The sequence below is a fragment of the Leucoraja erinacea genome, chromosome 25 (assembly GCF_028641065.1).
Source record: "Leucoraja erinacea ecotype New England chromosome 25, Leri_hhj_1, whole genome shotgun sequence".
NCBI classification, from domain to species: Eukaryota; Metazoa; Chordata; class Chondrichthyes; order Rajiformes; family Rajidae; genus Leucoraja; species Leucoraja erinaceus.
This window is the reverse complement of record NC_073401.1, coordinates 19138915-19165554: the sequence shown is the minus strand read 5'-3', so window position 1 is coordinate 19165554 and position 26640 is coordinate 19138915. Positions and strand designations below refer to the sequence as shown.

The 26640-nt window shown below is 39.6% G+C and overlaps 1 protein-coding gene across 1 annotated transcript in view; it reads right to left on the bottom strand.

The window, feature by feature from the left end:
- pole (polymerase (DNA directed), epsilon) overlaps positions 1-26640 on the bottom strand; it is a 94697-nt gene that overhangs the window by 56705 nt on the left and 11352 nt on the right. The window contains 20 exon segments of the mRNA XM_055655901.1: positions 564-721; positions 1264-1408; positions 2237-2329; positions 4148-4296; positions 5259-5404; positions 6719-6865; positions 8861-8963; positions 9483-9611; positions 11562-11669; positions 13549-13761; positions 15599-15712; positions 17375-17507; positions 22178-22297; positions 22625-22710; positions 22938-23048; positions 23832-23939; positions 24347-24427; positions 25185-25323; positions 26051-26205; positions 26302-26394. Coding sequence (XP_055511876.1) covers positions 564-721; positions 1264-1408; positions 2237-2329; positions 4148-4296; positions 5259-5404; positions 6719-6865; positions 8861-8963; positions 9483-9611; positions 11562-11669; positions 13549-13761; positions 15599-15712; positions 17375-17507; positions 22178-22297; positions 22625-22710; positions 22938-23048; positions 23832-23939; positions 24347-24427; positions 25185-25323; positions 26051-26205; positions 26302-26394 — 2531 coding nt within the window.

Here is a 26640-nt window from a genome sequence, read left to right as displayed (position 1 = left end):
CATTTGGCCCTTCGAGCCAGCACCGCCATTCAATGTGATCATGGCTGATCACCCCCATTGTGATTCAATGTGATCATGGCTGATCATTCCCAATCAGTACCCCGTTCCTGCCTTCTCTCCATTGTCCCCAGAGTTGTGAGTCTGTGGAATTCTCTGCCTCAGAAGACCGAGGGGGCAGGTTCACAGGACACTCTCAAGAGAGAGTTAGATAGAGCACTTAAAGATAGTGGAGTCAAGGAATATGGGGTGAAGGCAGGAACAGGGTACTGATTGAGGACGATCAGCCATGCCATGATGGCGGTGCTGGCTCAAAGGGCCAAATGGCCTACTCCTGCACATATTGTCTATTGCACTCAGCCACAGAAATTGACATCATGATATATCTATTTCCCCACAGAGTGCAGCTATGTCACTATCTTAAAAGAAAGGCTGCTGGATGTTGAATGGCACCACAATTATTAGATATTGTTATCATGCTTGAGTCCATAAAGTGCCACAAACAGGAAATCTGATTGTTTATAAAGCTTTACAAATGAGGAAATCTGCCACTCTGTTAGTTTCACCTTTTCTTGAGTTTTTTTCCTTCCTCTTTGGAAGCTGGCAGAATCATAGCCAGATAAGGACCATCCACTTCAAAAAAAATGCTGTTTTCCGATCGAGTTTCATAGGTCAGTGTTGCAGGGTCCATCAGCTCTTGGTATTGTTCATTTGTGAATCTCTCCTGTAGCAGCAAAATGTTAAAGCTATCAAGTTCAGCAATGTTACACAGACACCCCAAAGAGCAATTGCATATCATGCATTGATGATTTCTAGAGTTATAGAGATATAGTGTCAGTTATTGCCGATTGTCCACTGTAACAGAGTACCAAATAATAGAGTATCATTGCACAAGTAGTAGAAACAGTGTTACTGCAGATGCTGGTTAATACACAAAAAGACACAAAGTGCTGGAGTAACACAGCAGATCATGCAACATCTCTGGAGAACATGGATAGGTAATGTTTCTGGTTGAGACCCTCCTTCAGAGGTCTGGAGCCGAGCCGGGATTCCAGGTGAGTTGACGGGCCCAGCCTGCTGAGAGGCGAGGATGTGTTGAGTGGATGGTTACAGCCCGAAGGCGGCTGGAGTGCATGTGTGGGCCAGTTGCAGCAGGTTATTCAAAATAACCTAACCTTTCCAGTTAAGACAGCCTTATTATTTCATTTTCTCAGCCAGAATACTGGCATGATCTTCAACTATATTACTCAAGCTGCTTATTCTTACCTTCACCAGAATATTTAGCATAGCACCTGGGTAGGAAATTGTCACTTTTGGCTTTTTGGGATTGTTTGACTTGATGACAAAATTCTCAGGGAATGAGTTAGGGAGGACACACCAAATGCCATCAGTGTCCAGCTCCAAGGGTCGCCTATGGTAAAGAAACAATAATTTTCAGTTCTTTCTCCTTAAATGGAAGGGAACAATGTTCACTTTCAAACGTAATAAATAATATTTTGCTTGGAAACAAGCAGCACTTTTCCCCATGTAATTTAAAAACATGTTATCCTTTAAATGATTACATGGGCCAAGACCACCAGAGCTCCTTTCCTTATGCACAGATATGTAAGGCCCGAAGTGGGGCAGTGGTTAGTGCTAAGCAAATTATCGATTTAAAAACCTGATCATTGCTGGGAAGAAACTACTCTTGAGTCTGGTTGTAACAGTTCTCAGGCTCCTGTATCTTCTGCCCAATAGTAGCAGCGAGAGGACAGTGTGGTCAGGGAGTTGTGGATCTTTGATATTGGCTGCCTTCTTCAGGCTGCGCTTCCTGTAGATCCTGTCAATGGAGGGGAGGTCAGTACCTGTGACGGATTGGGCAATGTATCCCAATCAACAAGCCAAATCTCCTCAAAGCTCTGAGGAAGCAGAGGCACTGAAGAGCTTTCTTTATGATTGCTTCTATGTGCTGGCCTAGGACAGATCTTCAGAGATGTGTACACCTAGGAACTCAAAGCTGTTGACTCTCTCCATCGATGTCCCACCAATGAAGACAGGTGCACGGTCCCTTGGCTTTCCCTTCCTGAAGTCATCAACCAACCAATTACTAACATTGAGAGCAAGATTGCTGTTCTGGCACCACCCAATCAGATTGACAATCTTCCTCCTGTATTCTGAGCCCCATATTACTCTAACAGTAAAAAACAAGGAGAACAATTTAAGAAAAACAAAATTAACGAGGAAACCATAACCTTCTTACCCAATCTGCTCAATCAGTTCTCTGGCCTGCATGATAATATTAGCACCGGTGTGACAGACGATCCCAGCCATTTCCATGGAATACCAACGAGCCCTGTCAGAAAGAAAGCACAAAGATATTAGTGTTAATTGTTATTTCAGCAATCTGTTGGAAGAGTTTTGAAGCATGTAATAAGGTACTTCAACATATTTTCTCAACTAATTTGACACTTCATGCTGCCTTGGAAGAGTAGCCAAAATAATCAAGGATGATTTACACCCCGGTCTTACTTCTTCTCCCCTTTCCTGTCGGGCAGAACATACAAAGGCTTCAAATTTAGCTTCTTCTTCATTGTCATCAGACTACTGAAAGGACCTCTCATAAGCTAGGGCACAGCGCAAATCTCCAAACTACCCGATTAGAGCCCTTCTACGTTTTTTATCTGCACTCTAACTGTACACTATATTCTGCACTCTGGTGTTTTTCTTTTTGCACAATCTGCTGTACCTGGTTATGGCGCAACTGTACTTGTGTATAGTATGATTTGACAGGATAGCCTGCAATCAAACTTTTCCACTGTACAAGTGACACGAATAAATCAGTACCAAATGCCAATACCACACTTGACTGCAAAATATATTTCATTAGTTAGTTTGGAATGTGGACAAAGAGCCACATAGTGGCTTCAAGTGCACGCCAGCACCCTAAAGTGTCTAGTTCAACAAAACATCTCAAAACCTTTTTAACCACAAGGTTGCACATGGTTGACTGCTCTGGAAGGTTAGATGGTATTGGGATCCAAGAAGATATAGCTGACTGGATTGAAAATGGGCTGAACACAGGAGGCAAAGGATGATGCGGAAGGTTGTTTTTGGACTGGAGGTCTGTGACTATAGGTGCACCTCAGGGTACATCTATTTATCGATATAACTCATCTTGACCACTTTCTTTCTGCGCTATATATTGATTTTAGAAAAAACGCTACCATATATCGCTATGATTTTTGACCATCTTACTCAGTCCTGCTCCGCTGAGGCAGCCCTGAGGTTTTTTCCGATCGATGAATGTTTAAAAAATCTTGAGTCCAATCGCCATGAAGGTAACGCCCCTTCCAGGGGGGGGGGGGGGGGGGGGGGGGTGGCCTGCACTCTGCTTGAAATGGTATGAAATTGCATTTGGTGGCCTGCACTCTGCTTGAAATGGTATGAAATTGCATTTGAATTTGGTGGCCTGCACTCCAGAATGTTACTTCCCCATTACTAAAAAGAGAATAACTGTAAATTCCATATCACCATTACGCTTCAATGGCAATGATAAAATCACAATTTTCATTTGTAATTTGGAGATTTAACAGATCTTTAACTTATGGTTAAGTCATAAATGCTTGTAAAGATCTGGCATGAAATGTCTTTCAATTAGATTGATTCTGACCTCCTGCTGTCTAAGTGCAGTTTTCGTGCTCTCCCTGTGTTTGTGTGGGCTATCGCATTGATCTGGTTTCCTTTCACATCCCAACAATTACAATTGTTGAAAAAGAACTGCAGATACTGGTTAAAAGGGCAATAAGTGCTGGAGTAACTCAGTGGGTAAGGCAGCATCCCTGCAAAACATGGATAGGGGACGTTTTGGGTTGAGACCATTCTTCAGACTCAATGCTGGTGCCGGCTACTTAAAGTAAACCCTGGTATGGGCAGTGGGACAATTTGTGGTGTGTGTGGGTGAAGTCAAATACCACAGGAAAAAAATGAGGGGAATGGGATTATCTGCGAGCCAGCATAGACTTAATGGGTCAAATAATCTCTTCTATGTTGTAATGAAATATTGAAATGGTACTCTTATAAGAAAACCAGTTGCAAAACCTGTCATCACTCTCTAGCATTTTCTGTTAATTATAAGCAAGGACTTGCCATTTTCCCCCAATTGGGTACTAACCCTTTACGCATGACATAGCCATAGAAGGAGTTTAGAATACATTTGTGTGCCAGCTGCAGAGACTCATACAAGATCTCCATGTTCTTACAACGCTTGATTTCTGTCGCATCTCCACACTCAATGGCAGCAGCCAACTTCTTCTTCCACACCTAGAAAAGTGCAACAAAATTATGTAACGGCAGAAAATGGTAAAATTAAAAAATACGATTTCCATTAATCCTAACCTTACATTTATGTGCTTCACAAGAACTTTGAAATGGGTTGTCCTATGGAAGTAAATGTGGGAAACATGATAGGTCCCGAATAAACACGGTATGAAAGATAATACCTCTCATAATGCACTACACTCAAAAGTGCACTAAATTGCAAGTTTAAAGCCTTGGAGGAAGGGCTTTAATTTAGAGGCGACCAATGGCAAGGTGAAATTTGCGTTAACAGTTTCTCTTGAAATCAAAAATGAAACAAATATATAAATAAGCGGAATCAGGACCTGGTAACGGGAGGTAAAATAACAAAAACAAACTTGGTTGGTAGTCCCCTTTCTACGGAGTTTAATGTTATAATAGAGCGATTGTTTCTACTTTCTCTTTCTCTCTTTTCTAGGGTCTATTTTCTCACTTTACTTCCTTCTCTAACTTCTTTCCTAAGGGGCTTTCTTTTCCTTACACTCTTGCACTGCACGACTCTCTTGTACTTTCTTTACTTTCCTAACTTCTACCTTTTTCTTAAAGCTCTTAAAAAAAAAAAAAAAAGAAGCGGTACAAAAAATGTATTAAGATATATGTGTTGTGTAGAATTGTAATTTACCGTACTTCTAATAAAAAAAAAATAAATAAAAAAAATAAATAAAAAAAATCAAAAATGAAGGCACATTATTCAAGAGAACACAAAGAAATACAGCGACAGGACAAATTAAATTTAATAACTGATATAGTGCCAGAGCAATGAAAGTAAACTGGAAAAAGGAGATATCCATTATAGAAGTTCTAAAATAATACCAAGCATCCATAAGGAATGAATCCCTTTAGGACTTGTTAATCAAGGAAAAATATTGATTGAGAACAGTACATCAACAAGAGGGGAAAGTTAAAGCAAAAATACAGATCCTCACCTTATGTGAACCCTTAAATTCATACCGCCTGTCGCGGAAAGCTCGCACTGTATCTACGTAAAACGAATTTTCACGCTGGCAAATTGTAGTTACTCGTTCCTCCGTTCTAGTGATACGAATTTTCTTGTAAGCTTTGCGGCAATAGTCTGAAATATACAGACAGAGGTACATCAAATATTCATAAGGTCAAAAGTAATAGGAGTAGAATTAGGCCATTCGGCCCATCAAGTCTACGCCATTCAATTATGGCTGGTCTATCTCTCGCTCCTAACCCCATTCTGCTGCCTTCTGCCCATAACCTCTGACGCGTAGTAATCAAGAATCTATCTCTGCCTTAAAAATATCCATTGAATTGGCCTCCACAGCCTTCTGTGGCAAAGAATTCCGCATTCACCACCCTCTGACTAAAGAAATTTATCCTCATCTCCTTCTAAAAAGAACGTCCTTTAATTCTGAGGCTATGACCTCTAGTCCTAGACTCTCCCACTAGTGGAAACATCCTCTTCACATCCACTCTATCCGGGCCTTTCAATTCTGTATGTTTCAATGAGGTTCCCACTCATTCGTCTAAACTCCAGCGAGTACAGGCCCAGTGCCAACAAACACTCATCATAGGTTAACCTACTCATTCCTGGGATCATTCTTATAAACCTCCTCTGGACCCACTCCATAGCCAGCACAACCTTCCTCAGATATGATACCCAAAATTGCTCACAATATTCCAAATGCCCTTACCAGTGCCTTATAGAGCTTCAACATTACATCCCTGTTTTTGTGTACAAGCCCTCTTGAAATAAATGCTAGCATTGAGTTTGCTTTCTTTACTACCAATTAGACTTGCATATTAACTTATTGGGAATCCTGAAAAGCTCTCCCAAGTCCCTTTGCACCTCCGATTTCAGGATTCTCACCCCACTTAGAAAATAGTCTATGTCTTTACTCCAACTACCAAAATGCACGACTCCACTTTGCTACATGATATTCCGTCCGCCACTTCTCTGCCCACTCTCCCAACCTGTCAAGTCCTTCTGCAGAATCCATGCTTTCTCTACATTACCTTCCCCCCCACCTATTTTCGTATCATCCACAAACTTTGTGGCACAAAGCCTTCAATCCCCTCGACCAAATCATTAATAGACAACATGAAGAGTAGCGGCCCCAGCACTGACACTTGCGGAATTCCACTACTCACTGGACAAGTTATAGAAACATGAGTCAGAGGTTGAAATATGAGATATTGCGTTCACTACAATGAAATCACCAATTTAATTATTTTGACTGGATTAACTTTGGATGCTCTAATGTATCTGCTTACACCTCACAGCCCTGGGCCAAAGTTACAGAGCAATCTCCAATATATTTATATTCCAAACAAATGTGCAATTACGAGAAATGGCCCAAACTGAAATACTGAAACATGGATAAATATAAACAACGAACGGAGAAATTGTTAATTTTACCTGCAAGTCTCTTTTTTTCATACTTTGCCTGATCTTCACGGGACAGCTCATGGAAAGCTTTTGGCTTCTCATTTGGGAAAGTGGAAGGAAACTTTTCAGATTCAAGTTGCTGCTGAATACGATGGTACTCACTGCGTGAGGCAGGCACTGCAGATACAAAATTTGCAGATGTTTTAAATAGCTTAACTAATTTCAGTTAAGGTCTAATTCCAGAGCCAATGACAGACAGATTGGTCAGAGCATGTCATATTTGCCCAGATTCGAGTTGCCATCTGTTCCAATTCCATCTTATGATGGCAATGCCACACAGCAGGATGACATGTATCCTATGTACAAAGGGGTAGACTAATGAGATTGAAGGTAGGGAGAGTCACCCCTTATGCTGGTGTGCACATTATGTGTCATGGGCCGAGGTGGCACATAGATCCTTTAGGGGTCAGCTACCATAATTAGTCACAATGCAACAAAGTCACTCTTGATGATCAGACACTGAAGTCACCCATTCAGAGTAGGTTACATACTCTTGTTACTTTCAAGGCACCTCCAAGTATTGTTCAACATTGAAGACCACTGATTCACCAGTTGGGCAAGGACAGTAGGTGGAAGGTTTTCTTGCCCTTGTTGGATCCTGTGTCATGAGAGGCTTCCATGGTTACTCTTTCTCCTGCTAATGGGACAGGATGTACCCATGGATTGTGAAGGAAAGATTTGGTATGTTGCAAGAAACAACTTTGTGAATAGGACAATCCAACTCCATATTTAAATTCACTGACCACACCACCGTTGTTGGATGAATTAGGGATAGTGATGTGTTAGAATATAGGATGGTGTTCGATCGTCTGATTGAATGGCACCAGAACAGCAACCTGGTCTCAGTGTGGTAAACACAAGAAACTGATTGTTGATTTGAGAAGAGAAAGGCTGAGGATCCACAAAACCATCTTCATTAACAGGTCGGTGGTGGAGAGAGTCAACAACTTAATTTTCCTTGGCATGCATACTTCTAAAGATCTGTCCTGGACCCCAGCACATTGATGCAATCATAAAGAAAGCCCATCAACACCTCTTCTTCCTTAGAAGATTCGGTATGTTGAGAATTGCTCTTAAATTTCGACAGGTGTACGGTAGAGAGCACATTGACTGGTTGCATCACTCTGGTTTAGCAACTCGAATGCCCAGGAATGTCGGAAACTACAAAATGAGGTGAACACAGCCCAGTCCATCACAATTACTGATCTCTCCACCATCAAAAAGGTAGCCAGCATCTTCAAGAACCCACACCATTCTGGCCACAATCTCATTTTCACTCCTCCCATCTGGAAGAAGGTACAGGAGTCTAAAAACGATGACATCCAGGTTTAGGAACAGCTTCTTCCCAACAAACATCAGGCTATTGAACATCACAAACTCCAATAAACTACGTCGTATCTTTGTTGCACTAAGGACTTCGGGTTTTGTTTTGTTTTGCACTAGATTTTTTTAAATCATTTTTTGAACATTTTGTTTGTTTATTTTGTTATCAATCAATCAATCAGTTTTATTCGTCACATTGCACATAAAGTACAAGTGAAATGAATTTGTCAGCAGCAGTACAATGATAAAGAACACACAAACACAATAAAAATTCAACACAAACATCCACCATAGCATTCATCACTGTGGTGGAAGGCACAGAAATTGGCCAGTCCTCCTCCATTTCCCCCCGTGGTCGGGACCTCAACCCTCCGCAGCCGTCGCTACGGGTGTCCAGATGATAAAGGACATGGTAAAAGTCAAGGTAAGTCCAGGATCGGCTCTTCCCCACCGGAGGCCGCGGCTTCAGGCTGGTGTAGGCTGCAGGCCGGCGGTCGAAGATTTAAAATTCGCGCCGCAGCCAGAAGCATCACAGTTATCTATTGAGTCTTGTTTATAAACCTGATGTGCTGCTGCAGGTAAGAATTTATTTGTTCTATTTCCATGCACATGACAATTAAATACTCTTGAGCTGTGCTACTCTCATCTCTACTATGACAACTCCTTGTATCTGTTAAACAGTGCGGTCTATACAATATGACACAATGGCAAAGTAGTTGGATTATTGCAGGAATGAAAGGGATGGGGTGTCTATTGCTTACTCAATTCTATGTATAAAACTATACTCACTGAATTCTCCTCTCCAAGTCCAGGCCATCTTGCGCTGGCAGTTTGCACCAGGTTTGTTGAAATCACAGGCTGCACAGGTAGCTTCATCCACCATGGCAGATGGCTATAAACAAGATAATGGGCAGTGAGATAATTACCAATGAATACAAATTGAAATTTTACCCATCTTTAATGGATTACAGAATAATTATAACAAGCAAACCACATTTGCTGCAAAGGTACTAGTGGACATAAATCTCTGGATAAGTAAACATTAATATTTAATCAGAAAACACCATACAGCTTACTTAGAGCTCAAATTTGTTATTAGAAACCATTAGAAACCAAAAATGAAGTCAGGTATTGATGAGGTATTCATTGGTTGAAATTAGCTCCAAGTAATCACCAGCGACGGGTCAGGCAAAATCAATTGTCTGGAAGGAACTGAAGATGCTGGTTTAAACCGAATCCAAGAATGAGCAGGATTCTAAAAAAAAGTTACTCCAGCTTTTTGTGTCTATCTTCAATTGGTACAGGTCAGAAGCTCTAAAGAATGATTTGATAATTTAACTCATCGGAAGACAGAATCCCTAATTCTTCCCCTGACTAATTACCCCTGTCATCACGTCATCAATCCCAGTACCTGCAAGCGGTTGGTCAGAATGATGTTTGGATACATTGCTGCAACATCCAAGTGGTAAATGAGGGGACATTCAATCCTGTTGGGAACTTCTTTCAAACAGTTCAGTTTCTTTTTAATCTCATCGCATACCTATAGTGAAGAAAACAAGCACATTTGAAATTAAGCACAAGCCACTCAGATATGATCACAATGCAAGATATCCAATCTTCTTTCTGCTCCCAGCAGCACTGACAGTATTTAAATTGAACGCAATGATGCAAACTGTTCAAGTAAAGGATTTTCCAGTTAATTTTCACAACAGTCTGGTATACAAAAGAATCATATAACAGAATTAGAGAAAAAGGAAATCTTGAGATTACTGCTTGTGTCATGTATAGGCAAGTATAGGAATGGGAAGATAGGACAATTGAATGCGTGGCTAGAGCTGGCGCATGGTGGTGAACATGGGGGTAAGAACTCTGAGTCAGCATGTCCCTGCTAGGGTAAAATTACAGAACCTTGGAACAAAGGAAATTAAAGGTTTGATCAGAAATAAGGAGGAACATGTGTCAGGTACTGATTGAATGCTTTAGGGGATGTAGTAGAGAACTTAAAGGGAAAGAGATCATGGCTTGAAGGATTAAGGAGAATTTCAAAACCTTTTGTCTCTTTGAAATGAGAGGGCAACTAGGAAACGAGTAGGTCATCTGTGGGACCAAAAGGGAAGACAAATTTTGCAGCCAAGGATGAGCAGGATTCTAAATTAATATCTCATTGGGAGAAGGACGGAAGAGTTGGAGAGGGTTACATCTATATTCTGGAAAAGTGTCCGAGTCAAGATAAAGTATGAGAGAGACATGGGCACACATTAAGGTGGCAAAATCTCTAGGGCTTGACAGTTTCCATCACAGGACACTGTGAAATAGGCGGGGAGATTGCTGAGGATCTAACAAAGAGGATAGAGTCTGGAAGTCGTGGTACAGCTTTATAGAACTTTGATTTGGTTGCATTTGGAGTATTGTGTGTAGTTATGGTCACCCCATTACAGGAAGGATGGGGATGCTTTAGAGGTGGTGCAGAGAAGGTTTTACCCGAATGCTGTTTGGCTTAGAGGGCATTATCTACAAGGAGAAGTTGGACAGACTTGGATTTTTTTTCTGGAACATAGGAGGTTGCGGGGAAACCTGATGAAGCTTACAAAATTATGGGAGACTAAGGTGGGGTAGATATTCAGAACATTTTCCCAGGGTAAAAATGTCATGGGCTAGAAGGCAGAGAGGGGGTGGTTGGAATTTTTTTTTTGTTTTTGCAGAGACTGGTGGGTGCCTGTAACATGCTGCCAGGGATGGTGGTGTACACACGGATGCAACCGTGGCACATAGGATGCTTTCAGCTAAACATATGGATATGCAGAGAATGAAGGGGTACGGATCAGAGATTAGTTTAACTTGGCATCACGTTCAGCATGGACATTGTGGCTGAAGGTCCTGTTCCCATGCTGTATTATTATTTTATGTTACGTAAACTCTTTGCTCAGCAGCACAGTTGCAGTACCTTCCCCAGAAGGACTGCAGCAGTTCAAGACAACAGCTCATCACCAACTTCACAAGGTCATGTTTTGGGCAATAAATACACCACCTTGTCGGCATTGCCTAAATCCCAGCGTGGGGGGAAAGTAAATAAATGAAAGAAAGCAGTTCAATACGAGGATAAATTGGCTGATAAAATTATTTCCAGGAATGTATTACCAGAATAGCAGATAGGGTTAAGCAGAAATAAAAGCTGTAATAACATAGTTTTGCCCCCAGAGATTTGATGGTTGAGGAATGTTGATCCACAAGACCAAGGAATTGGTCATCTGGCTGGTAAATCAAGAACAGGAATGTAATTTCAGAATTCAAATTATTTTAATTTTAAATAAATCAAAATAAATTTGGACAAAGGTATTTTAGGAACATGAAACACACAATCACAAAACAAACAGAAAATACCTCAAAATGGAAGTAAAAACTTGCATGCCCAAACTTTTACTCAGAAGCTGAAATTGAAATATTAAATTCTTCCCTGTACCCACAATAGAGAGACAATTCTACTCTTTACCTCTTGGAAGTTGGTGATCTGCTCCATTGGAAGCTTCTCTTCCTCCTCGATGGCATGTTGCATCGTGCACTCCACTCTCTGCAGCAGAAAGTCAAAGGCCGATGGATTCTGAAAGGCGTCAAGGAAAAAAAAAAAAAAATCAACAATTCCCACAGCCTCAATTTCTATGAAGTCTAGATTAAATTCCAAAGTAGTACTGATTTCTTTATTCATAACATTTATGTAAAAATAACAGAACACTTAAGATAATATTGAATGTTATATGCTCAGTGTTGTATCTTTGCACTAAACGTTGTACCCTTTAGACACAAAAAGCTGGAGTAACTCAGCGGGACATGCAGCATCTCTGGAGAGAAGGAATGGGTGACATTTCGGGTCGAGACCCTCATGAGTTACTCCAGCTTTTTTTTTACTATCTTCGGTTTAAACCAGCATCTGCAGTTCTTTCTTACACGTTGTACCCTTAATCCTTTATATGCGCACTGTGGAAGACGTGATTGTTTTCATGTATAGTCTTTTCATTGACTGGATAGCACACAACCAAACCCTTTACACTGTTCCTCAGTGGACGTGACAATAATAAAATAAGGTAAACTAAACCTGACCAATTAGTTTCCCTCCATGGGTGAGATAGCAAATATCAGTCCTTTCCAGAAACCTGGAAACAACAGAACTCCTGACTGAACCACCACCATAGAGGCAAGATTCTCAGAGATGGCAGGTGGGTTGGAAAGGAGAAGAGTCTTCCCCCTAATTCTGCTTAGATGCCATTCAAAATTCAGACTGTCAATCAGTAATTGGGCCCTAAATACCTCTCTCGTATGGCGGCTCTTCAGTTTAGTTCAGATTCAGCATAGAAACAGTCTCTTTGGGCTAATGAGGTCACACCGCCCATCGATCACCTGTTCACACTAGTTCTATGTGATACTCCCACTTTCTCATCCACTCTCTACACACATCTTTGGGACATATGAGGAAAGTGGAGAACACGGAGGTAGGGAGAACATGCAAACTCCACACAGACAACGCCCAATGTCAGGATTAAAACCAGGCCTCTGACGCTGAGAGACAGCGGCTCTATCAGCCGCGCCACTACGTTCACCTGTATAAAAATATACTGAAGCAGAAAAGTTGAATATTTAAGTAACACTTCTGAATATATTCGAATCTTGGAGCTCTAAACAAGTCATAAATTTTATTTTATTTTATTTTATTTTATTTATGACTGCAACTAATGTTTATACTCTAGTCAATGTAGTCGGAGGCCATATTTTCAAGTATGAGGCACAATAAGACCAGTTTGCCTATCAGCAGTAATCCTGTTGAAGAATGTCAGAATATATTGAATTATGCACTCTCAAGTAGGCAAGTACCTCCAAAAGCTCAAGCATCAAGAAGCATTTGACTCAGAAAATCCCCCAGATGTGGGAAGAGCCTCTCCCTTCAGCTTCACACAGATCCTTTTATTAGTGCTTGCACTTGAAACCAAGCTTCTGTTTGAACTCGAACAAACTAGAAACTTTGTCCAAGATTCCAGTGCTGCACTAAAGAGCCAAAAGGACTGCTCCCACTGGGAGATAAACTCTGTGGAGTAATGCCACCTCAATGCCTTGTCAGTTGGCTATAGAGGAAAAAATGGGACAAAGCACAGTATCTATATGCCCTGGGACTCCTGGGATAAATAATGTCAGCCAGGCAATAAGAGTATTTACTCCAAGCCCACCAACTTTACACAGTTGGTAGAATTTAAGGATAAGAAAACCTATTAGCAAAAATAAATTGGAACTTACTGTAACCCACTTCTAACCATCCCATTTCATGTGTACCCATACCATAATGTATATTTTACAATATCTGAAGATAAAGTGCAACATACAACCAACAGTTTACCCTACTCCTTTGAAATCTTAAGATACCAGATGAACCCCAAAATGTTTGGATGTGCATGTCTTGAGTAATAACAGCAGCATTCATTTTCAATACACACCATTTTAAATCGGCATGGTATGTCACTGCGAAAAACTCCTGATTCCAAAGCCTCAACGTGTCCTCCCACATATGTCTCCGAGTCAAGAACATGACCATCATTTGTCAGCTTATTAAAGACCTGTTCCTGTTTGTTTGGGAAGATGATGTTGGCGTGAAAGGCCTGGACCATAAGCAATGCTTCACAAAGTGTTCCAGACCCCTTTCTTAACACCTGAGACATAAAGAAGAATGTATTACCAAGTGAAGAAATGCATTCAATTACATGTCAAAATTAAGTTGCCCTCCTGAAAAGTACAAACAGATTTCTTCATGAAAATAATTAAATTAAACCCTATTTTACTTTACTGCCATTACAAAACCTTGGTGCCACCTTGTGGCAGGAATTGTGCATTGAAAAACGGAGCTAAGTCAAGTCAAATTCAAGCCACATCTCTGTACTCTCATAACCACCACTCATCGTCACTGTTGACCTCAACTCCACTTATTCACTTTACTCCCAGACATTAAATAAAATCACAAAGTATGTCATTTAAAATATTTCAGTTTGCCCAGTGTCCAGTTTAATTGGGAATTTAGTGCATTTTTACTGATCTTCCCATGATAAAGTACCTCTGATCTGCTTTGGAAGCAATTAAAAAAATTATGCCCTTCTCTACCTCAACACCAATGCCAGAGCATGGTTTCTCTATTCCATTTTTTCATACTGCTTGATCATTTTAAATACACAAATCAGATATACATTCAACAAGCAAAAACTTTCACTGAGAGAGGAGACATTATGAGCCCCTCTGTTCTGTGGGTAGCCTGGCACACTGTCAAACACCTGCAGGGCTACAGTTTTTAAGTTTATTCTTATTAGTGTGTTCTGCCTTTCTCTGTGATCATAAGCTAACTTGCAGGCAAGCGGTGGTAAGCTTAATCTTCCACTCACAGGCAATAACTACTCTCCAACTTCACCAAACTGATGCTTGAACAATCCACCAGCACCATTCCTTGAACTGTTGGTTTTGCTGAATTTACCCTGACCAGATTATTCAAAATTATTAAACAATCAAATAATTAAACTGAGAGCACATCCACATCAAGTTATAATCGATACTTGCATTTTTTTTTAATTGATTGATGATGTTTTAATGCATGTATTTATAATTTGGGTAGAGAGTTAAATTTAACTTATTTATTTAAAAAAATAGAATTGAAAAAAAACCAATAGATCACATTACCTCAATCATTCAACATTGTTTTGGTATAAATATTGTGTTTCAAACTTCATCCCTGCCTTGATCTAAAAGTGTAAATAGTCCAGTCCTAGTCCAACTCATTTTGCCCATCTTCAATCTGTTCCATGTGTCATGTTCCAAGTTTCATGCCTCACCAAGTTTAAGTTGCCAAAATAAATATGTAATTATCTTAACCTAGGTCTCTAGCTATCTCTTATTACAATGGTAACAACAAGCCCTTCTTCCCACTACTGAGGGTGTGGATGTCACGCAAGATGTTTTAGAGAGCACCAATATTTTTCATCTCACGAGAAACAGTTGGCCATTGTCTTGTTGCTTTAATATATCAGGCCTGAGTGCCAGCACAGCCAGGCAACACCCCAGTGAGAATAACGAGAATGGCAACTCGCAACATTGTTCCTTCTTTAATAAATATCTAAGTTTAGTATATGATTTCATTGTTATTGATGGTTTCTTGAAACATTGGTCCATCAATCAATACCCTGAGATTTACATTTAATTAAGTTGAATCTTCCCCTTATATTTCCTTGGATTCTCCGAGTACTTTACAGGGCACAAATCATCATCGATGTGGCTCCACATCTCCAAAGGCTACCACACCATCACCTCAAATAACACCATTAAATAAACCTGTTGGTTGCCTTGAATCATTATTAGAATCCCATACCAAAAACTAGTGTCAGAATTCAATCACGAAGAATAGTAATCACTTCTCGCATAAAAGCCCAATAACCCCACACTCCTCCCAGAATCTTACATATCAAGAACTAAATTTAAAAAACAGTCCTCCAGGTTTTGTGCACCTACCTCATCAGGTTCCATAGGAATGATTGTGCACAAAGCAAAAATGAAAGGATGTACGTATTTCATGTACATGTAATAAGTAGCGACAGCATCGGACACTGAGTAAGTAGCTAATGTCTGAAACAGAAAAAATAAAGGCATTGATATTCCAGAAATTGTGAGGATAGGCCATGTACTTTCATCCTAAATTTGTCGATTTTAAAAGGAACCATTTTAGGGTAGATAGGAGTTTCGCTATCCAACAAGAAACAGAGTAAGCTCAAATTAATGGAACACAAAAAAGCTGGAGAAACTCAGCAGGTGCAGCAGCATCAATGGGGCGAAGGAAAAAGGCAACGTTTCGGACCGAAACGTTGACTTTTTCCTTCGCTGCATAGATGCTGCTGCACCCACTGAGTTTCTCCAGCTTTTTTGTGCACCTTCGATTTTCCAGCATCTGCAGTTCCTTCTTAAAAGCTTAAATTAATGTTTATCTGGTTCACAAGGAGTAATAAGTGGCCATAGAGTAATAAAATGCTACAAAATGAAAACAAGCACTTCAGTCCGACTTGTCCACCCTGACCTAGATGCCCATCTCCCTTAATCCTATTTTTCTGCATTTGGTCCATTCCTTTCCTATCCATGTTACCTGCCTAATGCTTTTTCAAAGCTGTGACTGTATCTGTCCGTGCCACCTTCCCTGGCAGCTTGTTCCGTACACCACCACGTGTGTGGATAAACCTGCCCCTCGGTACCCTTTAAACTTTATCGCTCTCACCTTTGCCCTATCTAGTTTTAGACTTCCCCACCCTTGGAAAAAGACTGTGCCTATCGACCTTTATCTATACCCCTCATAATTATCTAAACCTCTGTAAGATCACCCCTTAGCCCTCATTTGCATTCCAACAAGAACAATTCGTCTCAAATCTGCAATGGTATGGCATGGGTTCGGTGTAGGGGGCACACGTTTTGTAAATGATGGACAAAGTCATGCACAGTCTGAATGCTTCATTTGCTGATGACACAAAGATAGATCAGAAACTAATTAGTTAGGATGACATAAATAGGATAACAATGGATACAGATAGATTAAGTTGATGGGCGAAAATCTGGCAAATGGAGAATATGAGAAGTCCGTTTTTGGCAGGGAAAAAAACAAAATGGTAAGAGATTATAGACCTCTGCAATACAAGCCATTGTCAATTCACTCACCAAAGCATGTGACAGAAAGCACTTCATACCTAATATCTGAAAACCACAGGCTCTCTACCAAGGATTGCCAAACTGTTATAGTGGCAGCACTATTGGTAGCACCAGTGGTAGCTTTTGATCAATTGAATTCAATCTCTGATTTCATCTCTTGTACTGGACTGCTTCTAACTCGTCTTCCTGAACTTGTCTCTCCTCCAGCTCTGCTTCACCTAGACTTCTGCACCAACAGATTATGGATTATAACCATCCCCAACCCCTTTCTGTAAGGACTAACTTATTTTTTGGAGTTCTTCTGAGTCCATCACATTTGTTTCTGAAAATTCCATTGCCGAGCCCAAAGGCATTACCTTGTCTAGGATTAAGCGTATCGGCTCAATTTCCGATGCTTCCATTCTGATACTCATCAACACCAAGCATCTCATCTCAGAAAGTATTTCCATCACATCTTTGCTTCTCAGCATACCATTACTTTTGAAACACTTTAGCTAATTTTACCAACTCTTCAAGTTTCACCACATTCTGATGCTTGCAACCAATCAACTAAAGCAAGCTTTTAAGCCCCTTTTAATATATTTCTGCTGTCGTTACCTGGGGCTCCTCAGTTGCCATTCGACACATTTCCTCTGGATCCAACTCCACAGGGTCATATCCAAGTTTAGCCTTGGCTGCAGCCTTCAAGTTCTGACTACCCACAGGCAGGTAACTGTCTCGTTTCACCCATCTGAGATGAAAAGAACATCCAAAATAATGACATTCAGTCCAACCCAAGTTAAGATAGAAACAGAAACCACTGTCATATAATAACGAGCATAGAATACAGGCAAGCTCAAGCATTTGTTCACAGCATTCACTGGAGCAGCAGTCCCCATTCCATTGGTGTTCCAGCATTGGTCATTCTCAGATTTCTACATCAATTTAGTCCTAAACAAGTTCACTTTAGGAAGTCTGGTCAAGAGTTTCATTTATCTGTACAACTTATGTTTATACCAGTACCGTAACATTGCAAAACACACTGAGTATTTGTAAACAGGTATTAGGGAAATGATCAACAACTCTCAAAGGAAGTTTTATAAAACAGCCATAAAAGTAGGAAAGAGCATGGAATTTAAGACGTTCAACAGCTAAAGGCATTGCTGCCATTTGCGCAGCAATTCAAATCAGAGATGATACCAGGCATGATCTTGCTCAGGTATCAAGGTATTGGAGCTCCATCTTGTGGATCACGAATTTGTGAACTGTGTTTGCACCTGTTTAAAAATTACATTCAGTATGCAGTTGAGGGCTGCTGGTTTCGATGATGCCATTGGTTTAGGTGCAAGTCAGATGTTCTGCCTCGCATTGGTCAATCTTCTAGACACAGTCTCAGAATACAAATTGTAATAATTACTTTAGCTGGGTATTAGGCTTCAGTAACTGGAATTTGTAAATAAACTGCTTGCTCTCTCAGAAATCCACATAATGATTTAGAATTGTCATTATGTTAGCTTCATTTGAGCATTATATAGTTATTTTACTACTACTTAGTCTCAAAGGAGAATACGATTTGCTTGGCAAAGCTGCCATACTTACTGCTGTTCAACAGCTTGGTGGGTGATCACACACCCGTCTCAAAGAGTATCATTGAATGACAACGCTAATTGTAGCTTTCCCCTCTACATTTGATAATAGCCCTTTGGACTACTTGGACACATCTCTCCTCAAAACTATGTATTTTGGGGGTGGGATTGAGGTTATAAGGAGGTACCAGAATGCAGTCTGCAAACTAAATTCTATAGATACGAGTTGGCTTCCATTACCACATACCAGGTCCTCAGTAATCCTTTGTTCTACAAACCAGATGTGAACTGCGATGATAGTTGTAGTGTTTCATTCTGACACATGGTAGTTTGAAGAAGTCGTTCACAACTCCATGATAGTATTTTGGGAAGTGTGCAAATGAATTAGTTCCTACAACTTGCCTTGGGTTAGATACATAGAAAATAGGTGCAGGATTAGGCCATTCGGCCCTTCGAGCCAGCACCGCCATTCAATGTGATCAAAGGTTGTATGTCAGCAGCCAGCATTTCTTTTTTGGTTGTGCATTTCCATACTTTTGGTACACTAAGCATATTGACACTTTTTTTCCCCATATACAGCTGATCACACATTCCACTCTATGTACATGTAGTCTTCAAATTTGTCCCAGAGTAATTGTTCCTCCACCATTTTGAATGATGATTCTGGATCCAGTCAGCCAAATACAATCTTTCCATGAGAAGACATCTTGAACTGATCAATGACACCTTAGTGCTGATTATGTTCATTTCATCTTTTGAAGCCATTCTTGAATCCTTCTTCATAGAGCATCTGCAACTGCTCAGCTTTGTCAGCCTTCTTTGTTAGTTTTGTTGTCAAGTTACCAAAATGACCTATCTACCAATCCAGATCTCTTTTGTCTCAAGATATCAGTGATGGCAAGTAAGATAACGTATCTATTGAAATGAAATATTCATTTCAGTGAAATCATAATCCCCGAGTCTCAAGATAAATTTTTGCAGTCTTGTGGTCACCCTCTTTTGTACATTTGCTCTTAGCAGTTTATACTTCCACCATGAATTCACTTCTTCAGGGAGGTGTGGAAATTCTAAAGCTATATATGACCTTATATTTCTGCAACATGAGCACTAAAGGGCCTGTCCCACCAGCATGAGACTGCATGCAACGAGCGCGACCTAACGTGGTCGCTTGAGCCGTACGGCCTCGCGGGGCCGATCCCACTTCGATCGCCGGAGCCGTATGGAGTTGTGCGGGGCTGGTCCCGACATTGCGCGGGGCTCCATAAAACTGACACTGTCCAAAAATCCCACATGGCGACGGCCTGTCAGCCCGCAGCCGCATTGAGGCCGTTCGTATCGCCTCGACGGGTGTACGCAGCGGCTCGACGCCGTACGCAGCATCTTGACGACATACACCTAGGGCGTGGCGTTGCGGGATGGCGTCACCGCCCGGCGTGCCATTGCGTGATGACGTAACCGCCCGACATCCAAATTCAATCGGCCCGCCTCCTGACCAGCTGATTGGTGAGTATGATGTCGGGACCAGCCCCGCGAGGCCGTACGCCTCTAGCCACCACATTTGGTCGCGCTAGACGCATGCAATCGCATGCTGGTGGGACAGGCCCTTTGCGATTTGAATTCTATCAACATGGTTGCTTGCACATTGACTGCTCCCATGCTTTGAGGCATCTACCTGTGAACCTACATTCTTAATTGCAGTACATTTAGCTTGCCTCAGACACATCATGTCCTTACGTCTGTTAATGAAATAATTTACTGATCAGGACAAAGTGCTGGTCAGGCAGCTTCTTTGGAGAACATGGATGGGAGAGTGTCAGGTCGAGACCCTTCTTTAGACACTTTTATCAATTTGTTATTAACCAGCATCTGCTGTTTTTTATTTCTATAATTTACATCACATTTGTGCTAGTGCTTTAGTACTTTCATCTCAGCGATTTACATCTCACTGATCATTTCCTAGGCCTGGCCCTTCTGACTCTTCCCAAAAGATTGAAAAAATGGCAGTTGTGAACTTTGACATCCCCTCAAGATCAGGGTGTTATCAACTGATCTCTTGTATCATTTTAGTCTCATCTGTGAAATATGCCCTGGATTACTCCAAGGCAAACAAGTGGACCTTATTTCTTATATCATTCAAATAATGTGTTACATGTTGCAACATTGAAGCTTGCTCACCAGTTTAAATTCCAATAATCATTCCTGACCAATTTTGCTGAAACCTTTAATATTTGCCTGTGCTGTAACAATTTTTTACCAAATTTGAGGGTGGGTAGCTTATCATATTAGTAGTTTACATATTCAAGTTTATGAATCTCAGCATTTCTTTAACTATTCACTTGGCTTATCTTCCCCACATACTGGAGTTTACCCTGTGAATAGGTTGAGTGACTGATTATATCTCTTTAAGCTCCATTCCTTTCCAAGCACTCTCTTAAATTTGCCTGGTATATTGTTCAGGACTGGGAAAACACTGGTTTAATTTAGGATGTTGATGATATGCAAGGTTCAAAGCAACTAAAGGTTTCATCAAAATACTCTTGGTATATTTGGCTTAGAACTATTTTGCTTCTTCTTGAAGGGTGCTTTTCAATGAGCATATGGATTTCATTTCCCAACACTGTCTTCGATATTCTTCACATCCAGCTTCCCAGATTCTTTCACCTGTGATGTAGAACAGACTGTTAACATTGTATACAACCCTATGTTCATTCTTGCAATTTGGGTGCATCCAAGGTGGAATTTTATCTCTATCTTCCGTCAGCACCACATAGCTTTGTCTCTAGACATTCTTTCCAGTTTAACGATGGTCTATCGGCACAATCCGAGTAACATAATGTTAAAGGAGGTTCCATATCCATTGTGAACTTGGTTGTGGCTTGGTTCTTTGGATTGTTGTGTGGATATCATTTCAATGGAAACTGCAATATGCATTTGTACAGTTCATATGTTTAGAGTTTCCTCAAATTCTATTGTCTTTGAAATGGAAACTTTGACCATTTCTTTTCTGTTCGTCCTTTTACTCGTGTGGGTATGGTTTAATGTTTGCACTTTTCATTTACACATCTTCTTCCAATAGTTGAGTTTTCTACATGATTTGCAGTTTGTAAATATATATGACCATTTTTTTTCTGTAGACCTATGGCCACCTACAGCTTCTAGAGCTTTCTTGCAGTCTGGTTTTCCTTTCTTTTGATTCTCGTATACCTGCATTATCTCAACTTCATTTTCCAGCTCAGATGAAAGGTTCTGCTGTGCCGTCAACATCTTCAACTGTTTACGTGGACATGGCCTGAGATAAATGAGCTCCTCTTTCCTGATCAAACTTAGCAAGGGTAACTCAGTCCCAAGTGAGTTGATCAACCAATCCCATATACAGCGACATCATCATGCGTTACAGAAAACAAAGGAATGTAAATTTCCTTTCATATTTTAACATTCTGATCATTATCCACAAAGTTATTGCTCCCTCAGTTCATCAAGTGCTTGAACTGTACAATCATCATGGCCATCTTTTACAAACATAGTATTCTCAATTGCCATTCTTGCTATTCCCAGAGTTTTATTTCTGATACTGAGACACTGCTCACAAAAATATTAGAGATTAAAACTATTGGAGATTAGAAATATTAGAGATTTTTAAACCTAGGCTACAATTTTGATTGAAGTCAATGCATAAGGAATGGGCTACTTAAAGCAACATGAAAGCATGCAAATAAGTCTTTGGAAAAAAAATTGATTTTAATTATACTGACTGTCAATAAAGGGAAATTCATTCAGTCTTACGAAACAACTTTAATTGTTCTTTATTTACCGTTAAAGATCCCAAATCACGTACCTGTAGCAGTCCATGTGAATGCTTTGGCTGGCTTTGAATTCACCCTGACTATCCTTCTGAAAGCCAATCTCTTGGTACATGTTCAATCCATGCACCGCTGCTCGTGTCTCAACAAAAGGCCTGGAAAACAGACAAAATTACAATTCTGACACCTCTTTTTCTATCCTGGTGCAAAAGAGATCAATGCATTTTGCGTTAACAAGGCAATTTGCTTCTCAAATCATTAAAATCGTGATTGCTATGTTATTTCACAATCTTCTTTGAACCATCAATGTCTAGATGCAAGTGCGTCAATATCTAAGAAGACAAAATAAGGCTAACCCTAATGCAGAGTTGCAAAAGGCCAGACATATTAAATCACTAGGCATACGTGAAAAAAATCAATTGTTCCAAAATCTAAAGTTGCATTACAGTGACTGCATTATGATTAATAAACAAATCACTCACCAATCAAAAGAGTCACCATTATATGTCACAAATATGTTAGGTTTACTCTCTTGGACGTGATCAAACCATCTCCGAATTAGGCTTGCCTAAACCAAAATAGAAGTTAAAAGATCAGTGACAACATTTACAAAAACAAGTCTTTTTATTGAGACTTTAGCAAAGTGTAGCAAACAGAAAATGTACCTTTGAATGAGAGGCCATTCTCAAATGGTATCACATAGTACAGCTCAACTTGCGAAAAGCACCAAATCGTTCAACATAAATCTTAAAAATAGCAGATTAATCAATCATCGGATAAACAAATTTCACTCACTTCATCTGGCTCATTAAACACACAAAAGGGACCCTCATATTCTGGTTTTGGTGTGAACTCAAAATCCTCAATATCTTCAGATACAATTTCTCTGTTTGTAATCAAATAGCCCTGAAAATAGAGAACAAACATTTACATACTTAGGTAAATTGAAATTGCACATTAATATGATGCAGCTAATAAGATTCCAACAACATGCATTTTCTGATATATAAACAACTTCAATATGAGAAATATTCTACGACATGTTATGAGCATAAGAATGGGATTAGGTTTATTATTATCACATGCACAGAGGTAAGCTTTTTTACAAAGAAAATGGTGAGAGCATTAATATAGGGAGGAAAGTGGGGAACTGAGCCAAACCAACTCAAGCTACAGCTGACAACTTTAGAGGAATGAGTCGGAGATCAAAGTTGAGAAAGAAAAGAGAATTGCATCTAAAGCCGTCCACAATAAAAGATTTGCACTATTGGAGTGACGATAAAGGAATATTAAAGCATTATATTACTGGGAGGTAAACAAAAAAGTAACAGAGCTGGTGGCTGAGTGGGTCTTGGTGTCGAATAGATTATATCAGAAGATTGATTAAGTGGAGGATGGGAATTGTTCAAGATGGGGGGGGTCAAAGAGAATGATTTCCATCTTTCCAAACCTTAACTGGACTGCAACCATAATGGAATATTCACTATGGTTCTGACTGTTGGAAAGAGATTAATCTGTCTTTTCCTCATTTCATTATTATTCAGTATATTCTCCAAGGCACGTTGCAGAGATGATATCAAATTTAAGGAAAATGCAACAATGTTTTCTAAAGATTCTATAAAATAATCTTCTTATTCTAAATGTTAATATTGTCAGTTATCACTTTTCGTTACAAATATAGAAACAAACCTGTCCATCAATCATGTAGGAAATCATCATGATCTGATCATTTTCAGCATCTGGAAATTTTAATGGTAGTTTTGTGGTTTCAATATCAAAAGCCAAAACAACAGGATCCTGGGGGAAAAAAAAAATTGTAATTTAAAAAAAAACCCATCCATATAATGAACAAATTATCCAAACTAAAGGACAAATAAAAATATAAAACTTTGGATTCTTTAATTTACAATTGACTAATTTTACAAAACAAATCTCTAACATGAAACAACATTGTTGCAAATTAGAAATGTACTTTACTCCAAAATAATGCTGAATCTTGTTCCATTCAGACTATCACTGAGGCTTTACTGGTAATTCTTGGTCTGGGGATAACCACACATTTACAGTTAATCTGTATCATTCAGTGAGAAGAAAAACTTGTTCCAAAAACCTGTTGGTGGTTTATTAAAAATAAATAACATGGCTAATTGATGGTAGAAATAACTGTAAAATCGGGTTAAACCATGTAGTTATCCATTACTTACTGGTCGTTCAACTAAGTCATCCCTACGCACAATTTCAGGAGGATAAATGCCACCACGGATTCGAATGTTGTACCAATGTGCCTAGAAAGAAAGAAAAATGAAAATTCATGGCTGTCTTCTGTTGCAAAAAAGTACCAGATCACCTTAATATTCAGAAAATAAAAATTAATAGGTTTTGTTAAATGCAATGAGACTAAAACTGCAGAAAATGAACCATATTACAGAACAACTTGAATACAATGATGTTTAAGAAAGAACTGCAGATGCTAGAAAAATTGAAGGTAGACAAAAATGCTGGAGAAACTGAGCGGGTGAGGTGCTGCACCTCACCCGCTGAGTTTCTCCAGCATTTTTGTCTACCTTTGAATACAATGATAACTTTTCATCTCTTGGTAAGCACAGCCACTTTTAATAGCCACGGCTACAATTTCAGAGAAGTCACCAGCAAAATATGTGTAACTATTCCAAATAATCTGTCTGAAGATTAAAAGACTACTGCAGCCTTAACCTTAAATGTACAGTCAAGCCACGTATACTCAAGTTCCATTAATATTGCAATGGAACTTCAGCCATAGATATTCTTTCACACAGCTCCTCTCCAATCAGCGATCAAACTGGAGGGTCTGAATAGTGGATACCTAACCAGCTAACCCCTTGATTGGAAAAGGCACAAGATCCAGAAATACACCAGCAATGGATTGAATGCAATAGAATTGGGAGCAATTATGAACCAGGTTAGGTTTCAGATTTAATTAACAGCTTTCCATTATCACAAAGAAAGACTTGACATCATTGGTCCAATGCATAACAACGATCTACATACAATCGGTGTGCTTACCACTTGAATCTTCAGATCAATGGATACTCGGACATGATAAGGTACATCGTATTCGCGAATGTCAATAATGTTTTCCATTTGATCAGAGATTTTTTTTGACGTTTCTTCCACTTCTGTCACATTACCTCCGGCCAAGGCACTACAATGAAAACAAATATCTTTAAACATATGAAGAAACGCCATACACTCCTATATAGTGTGACTAAAATTGACAAAAACAGACTTATTTTCAACAATGTACTAATGAATTGTACATAAACCAGAAAATGTATCCCTGATATGTGAGCTAAGATGAGACACCAGTAATTTCTGATCTTGGTGGGCAACATTTATCTCGATTCTTTGTCCTCTTAGTAATTGGGATATGAGGGGTTTCAACTGGGCAGGTCTCTTTCAGAGGAAAAACAAGAAAAAGTTTGAAAATACATACTACAAATCTTAAGGGAATTTTTCCCAGCTGCTATCAGGCAACCAAACTGGCCTCTCGTGAGCTAGAGTTCAGTCCTAACTTCCCATCTACTTCATTGGAGATGTACGAACTATCTTTAAATCGGACTTTATCTTGCCCTGAATGTTGTGCCCTTTATCTGTGCTCTGTGGACGTCTTGAGTGTAACCATGTATAGTTTTTCCTTGGCTGGATAGCACGCAAACAAATAATAAACTAAATTAAACAATACCTGTAAACAAGAACAATTAACATGTTGAAAGTTATCCTGTCAATCCTGACTCCATTATAAACTTGCAAATATCACAAGTATTATTGTTCACAAGCTTTCTAAACAATATGAAAGTTGCAGAACATGGGAAGCCAACAACAGCAGCATAATGACACAAATAAACAAAGACCATTCATTACGGAAATACCTGGACAACATAACTGTATAGGCATCATTGGATTTCTCCCTCTCTTTGTTTTTCCTCACGGATGGAGAAATTTCCTTCCGAACCTTTAGCAGATCATCAACCGTGTTAAAGGCAAGCTTAATGTAGAGTCTTTTCAAGCCAACGAGGTGGTTAGGCTGCAGAATAAATATATTTAATGATAATGTTACACCATCCAAACATATTTTTTTGGTGATGGTGGAAAAAACAACAGAGAAAGGCAGTAATCTTACCAAATCCAAGTCTTCTTTCGGAATGGTTGTTATCTTACTTAATTTGCCTTGAAATTTCTTGGACAAGAATGACGAAACTTCTCGCTCACACCCCTGTTTTATTTTAAAAAAGTTCCAATGTTATTTCTATTGTAACTTGCTCAGCTTTTTATTTATTTTGAATAACCTTTTAAAACAATTACATATCTCACAATTAAGGTAATAATTGTTCTTAAATAATAATGATTTGAACGGCAAATATTTTGTAAACAGTTTGTCCAAAGCAATTTATTCTCAACATGGGCACCAGGGCGGCTCAGTGGCACGGCCGTAGAGTTGTTGCCTTACAGATACAGGGAC